Source organism: Symphodus melops (genome assembly GCF_947650265.1).
Source record: "Symphodus melops genome assembly, chromosome: 5".
NCBI lineage: Eukaryota > Metazoa > Chordata > Actinopteri > Labriformes > Labridae > Symphodus > Symphodus melops.
Window position 1 is genome coordinate 263,580 of NC_136695.1, and position 2,500 is coordinate 266,079.

Genomic DNA, 2,500 nt, shown 5'->3' on the forward strand with positions numbered 1-2,500 from the left:
ACAGTCTGTAGAGGTGGCGTGCAGACAGTCTGTAGAGATGGCGTGCAGACAGTCTGTAGAGACGGCGTGCAGACAGTCTGTAGAGGTGGCGTGCAGACAGTCTGTAGAGGTGGCGTGCAGACAGTCTGTAGAGACGGCGTGCAGACAGTCTGTAGAGACGGCGTGCAGACAGTCTGTAGAGGTGGCGTGCAGACAGTCTGTAGAGGTGGCGTGCAGACAGTCTGTAGAGACGGCGTGCAGACAGTCTGTAGAGGTGGCGTGCAGACAGTCTGTAGAGGTGGCGTGCAGACAGTCTGTAGAGGTGGCGTGCAGACAGTCTGTAGAGGTGGCGTGCAGACAGTCTGTAGAGGTGGCGTGCAGACAGTCTGTAGAGACGGCGTGCAGACAGTCTGTAGACGTGGCGTGCAGACAGTCTGTAGAGGTGGCGTGCTGACAGTCTGTAGAGGTGGCGTGCAGACAGTCTGTAGAGGTGGCGTGCTGACAGTCTGTAGAGACGGTGAATTATCTGGAGGATATCTTGTGGCATTTTCACAGAAACACAAAAAAATATGATGGTGGTCTGGAAGGAGAAACTTAAAGTCTGAGCTGTTTGCTTTCACTTCCTCCTCTGGGAAATATCCAGAGTTTTTCAGGAGTTTTGATCAGCAGCAGCGGCTGTGACTCTGTGGGATGGTGGGTGGTCCCACATCAGTTGGGGGTACAATCCCCAGCTGCTGAAGTCACATATTGAAGTGTACCTGGGCAAGACAGTAAACCCTAAACTGATGGCACACCAGCCGGTTTGAATATATGTGATTGGTGTTGGGCGCTTTACGTAACATCTTCTGTTATCAGTGTGTGAATGTGACCTGTAGTGTGAAAGAGCTCTGTGATTTCCACAAGTCCAGGTCCATCGATCTTGAAATGTAAACTAACCAAGCCGTCTCTCTGTTTACCTGTCTGTGTGTCTGTCTCTCTGTTTTCAGAATAAGGAGAAGGTGCGTCTGAAGGAGCGAGAGAAGGAGGCGCGAGAGAGAGAGGCGAGGTCTAGTAACGGTCACCTGTTCACCTCCCTCACTGTCTCCTCCACCACCCTGTGCTCTTCATGTAACCGGAGCATCACTGCTAAGGAGGCCCTCAGCTGCCCAGGTAAAATATATACACTTCAAATAGACAGAAAATACACACTTACTGATTTATGCATACAATTTAAAAAAAAATATTTAAAAAAATTCTGTTTATATGTCATAGTGCTGAGGACCTCAAATCTATGTGGTTTACTGTAACTTAACATCCTCAGTTTTGTACCTCAGTTTGGTTCGACGTCAATGTCATGTATGTTCCTTTCTTCAGTCTCTGATTTATTTAGAACTGACTGTGAGACAGACACACTTAAAGAAGAGTATGAGACAGGTCAGAGTATGAGACAGGTCAGAGTATGAGACAGGTCAGAGTATGAGACAGGTCAGAGTATGAGACAGGTCAGAGTATGAGACAGGTCAGAGTATGAGACTCGTCAGAGTATGAGACAGGTCAGAGTATGAGACAGGTCAGTATGAGACACGTCAGAGTATGAGACAGGTCAGAGTATGAGACAGGTCAGAGTATGAGACAGGTCAGAGTATGAGACAGGTCAGAGTATGAGACAGGTCAGAGTATGAGACAGGTCAGAGTATGAGACTCGTCAGAGTATGAGACAGGTCAGAGTATGAGACAGGTCAGAGTATGAGACAGGTCAGAGTATGAGACAGGTCACAGTATGAGACAGGTCAGAGTATGAGACAGGTCAGAGTATGAGACAGGTCAGAGTATGAGACAGGTCAGAGTATGAGACAGGTCAGAGTATGAGACAGGTCAGAGTATGAGACAGGTCAGAGTATGAGACAGGTCAGAGTATGAGACAGGTCAGAGTATGAGACTCGTCAGAGTATGAGACAGGTCAGAGTATGAGACTCGTCAGAGTATGAGACAGGTCAGAGTATGAGACACGTCAGAGTATGAGACTCGTCAGAGTATGAGACACGTCAGAGTATGAGACAGGTCAGAGTATGAGACAGGTCAGAGTATGAGACACGTCAGAGTATGAGACTCGTCAGAGTATGAGACAGGTCAGAGTATGAGACAGGTCAGAGTATGAGACACGTCAGAGTATGAGACTCGTCAGAGTATGAGACTCGTCAGAGTATGAGACAGGTCAGAGTATGAGACAGGTCAGAGTATGAGACATGTCAGAGTATGAGACAGGTCAGAGTATGAGACAGGTCAGGTAGGATGAGACACGTCAGAGTATGAGACACGTCAGAGTATGAGACAGGTCAGAGTATGAGACAGGTCAGAGTACGAGACAGGTCAGAGTACGAGACAGGTCAGAGTATGAGACAGGTCAGAGTATGAGACAGGTCACAGTATGAGACAGGTCAGAGTATGAGACAGGTCAGAGTATGAGACAGGTCAGAGTATGAGACAGGTCAGAGTATGAGACAGGTCAGAGTATGAGACACGTCAGAGTATGAGACAGGTC

The 2,500-nt window shown here is 48.0% G+C and overlaps 1 protein-coding gene across 2 annotated transcripts in view; it reads left to right on the forward strand.

The window, feature by feature from the left end:
- Positions 1-2,500, forward strand: part of arhgef2b (rho/rac guanine nucleotide exchange factor (GEF) 2b) — a 39,491-nt gene that overhangs the window by 9,716 nt on the left and 27,275 nt on the right. For both annotated transcript variants that reach the window (XM_079343163.1, XM_079343164.1), the window contains exon 2: positions 966-1,128. In XM_079343163.1, coding sequence (XP_079199289.1) covers positions 966-1,128 — 163 coding nt within the window. The remainder of the gene's footprint in view (positions 1-965; positions 1,129-2,500) is intronic.